The sequence below is a fragment of the Cariama cristata genome, unplaced genomic scaffold, assembly GCF_000690535.1.
Source record: "Cariama cristata isolate BGI_N322 unplaced genomic scaffold, ASM69053v1 scaffold24909, whole genome shotgun sequence".
In the NCBI taxonomy this organism is placed as follows: domain Eukaryota; kingdom Metazoa; phylum Chordata; class Aves; order Cariamiformes; family Cariamidae; genus Cariama; species Cariama cristata.
Window position 1 is genome coordinate 674 of NW_009634415.1, and position 1,941 is coordinate 2,614.

At 63.5% G+C, this 1,941-nt stretch overlaps 1 protein-coding gene across 1 annotated transcript; it reads right to left on the reverse strand.

Annotated features, from left to right (window-relative positions):
* Positions 1–426: 426 nt before the first annotated feature.
* Positions 427–1,798, reverse strand: TNK2 (tyrosine kinase, non-receptor, 2; the record flags this gene model as incomplete). The annotated part of the gene is made up of 5 exons (XM_009707158.1): positions 427–573; positions 667–793; positions 869–1,146; positions 1,342–1,494; positions 1,586–1,798. Coding segments are annotated over 5 exons (918 nt in total), but the record flags the coding sequence as incomplete, so codon positions are not given.
* Positions 1,799–1,941: the final 143 nt, after the last annotated feature.

Here is a 1,941-nt window from a genome sequence, read left to right on the forward strand (position 1 = left end):
ATGTGCAGCTTGTCAGGCTCCTCAAAGTCCTGCAGTGCCCTCATGTCGGTGGGCTGGGCCTGGAGGGACAGTGGGGTGAGGACAGGGGATGCAGCCCCCCCCATGTCCATCCCTGCCCCATTTTGAGGCCAGGCCCAGACCGATGCAGGGCAGAGGAGCCCCAAAAATGGGCAGGAGACAGCATCGTCACAGCTGAGGAGGAGCTGGGAGTGATATCTCTGGGGTGGGCAAGGGCAATGTGGCACCTGGAGTCCTCCTGCTTGTGACCATGTCACCACCCACCACTTCCCAGCCTGCAGGGCTGCCTGGCCTGAACCCCCCCCAACATCACCTCCCACCCCAGTGATACCCTTAACTCTGCCCACGCTCGAGCAGAGCTGGTGGGAGTGGGTGCCAGGGTCCCCGTTCCCCTCCCTGCTCAGCTACCTCCACCAAGAAGTCCCGCAGGGCCACAAAGGTGGGTCGGTCCTCAGGCTTGTGTGCCCAGCACTGCAGCATGACATTGTAGACATCCTGGGGACAGTCCTCGGGCCGTGGCAGCCGCTCGCCTTCCTTGTCTATCTTGTGCAGGATCTGTGGGGCAGGGGGTGCCGTCAGGTGGTCCCAGGTCCCCTCCCAGCACCGCCAGTGCAAGGCAAGTGGGGCAGGTCCATGCTGTGCACCCACCTGGCTGCCGTTGAGGCCGATCCAAGGCTCCTGCCCGTAGGTAAACATCTCCCAGAGGGTCACCCCGAACATCCAGGTGTCACTGGCGTGGGAGAAGGTGCGCGTCTTCAGGCTCTCGGGAGCACACCTGTGCGGGGAAGGATGTGAGCATCAGGAGGCTGTGGGTGCTACAACCCCAGGTCTCCCCCTCCCCAGGGCTCACCAGGCGAAGGGGACCTTGCGATGCTCCTGCATCACGTAGTGGTCATCATTTTTGGGCAGGGCTCGCATCAGCCCAAAGTCCCCAATCTTGACCAGCTCGTTGGAGGCCAGCAGGATGTTGCGGGCAGCCAGGTCGCGGTGGATGAAGCGCTTGGACTCCAGGTAGGCCATGCCCTTAGCCACCTGGATAGCGTACTGGCAAAGGGTGGAGATGAGGAAATGGCCCTGGTTCTTCCGCAGGCGATCCAGGAGGGAGCCCAGCGGGGCCAGCTCTGTCACCTGGGCCATGGGGAGGGGACAGCAGGTCAGTCAGGTCAAGGAGACTCCGGTTGGGCTGCTTTCCAGACTTCTTGTGCCCCACTGGGGATGCTAGTGGAGGACTCAGGTACGGACCCAGCCTGGCTTTGCTCACCCCACCACGCAGGACCCCCCACGGGGTGGCACTGGGGTCAGCCCTGTCCCCCCCATACTCACCATCTTCATGGGGTGGGAGAGCACCACGCCATAGAGGCGGATGAGGTTCCTGTGGTCCAGGGAGTGCATGGCGTTCACCTCCCGGATGAAGTCATCCAATGCCTCTGGCTGGCTCAGCACGTCTGTCTTGAGGCACTTCACCGCCACATTCAGCTACGGCCAAAGCAGGGATGAGCCCTGAAGCATCCTCCCCCCCGGTGATCCCATTGCCCGGCTCCCCCTGTCCCCATGAGCAGCCCCTCACCGTCTTGCCGGCAGGCGTGCACCACTCGCCACGACGCACGACGCCGAAGGAGCCGTCGCCCAGCTTCTCGAAGAGCGAGAGGTCCCGCTCCCGCACAAGGCAGGTGAGGGAGTGCTGACCCCCAGCTTCGGGGGGCGGTGGCGTGGGGGGCTTGCGGAAAGTGCTCTGGGGCTGGGGTGGCAGCTCCGACTCGGGGCGTTTCCCACTGAACACCTGCAGGACATGGAGGCAGGTGAGATGCAGATGCAGAGACACCCCAAGCCCTTGGGTCTGTGAGTGAGCAGTGCCGGGATGATCCCCTGCCCGGGCTGTACACTCTGGAACCTAATGATGATCCCCTAGGTGGTGATTACCCA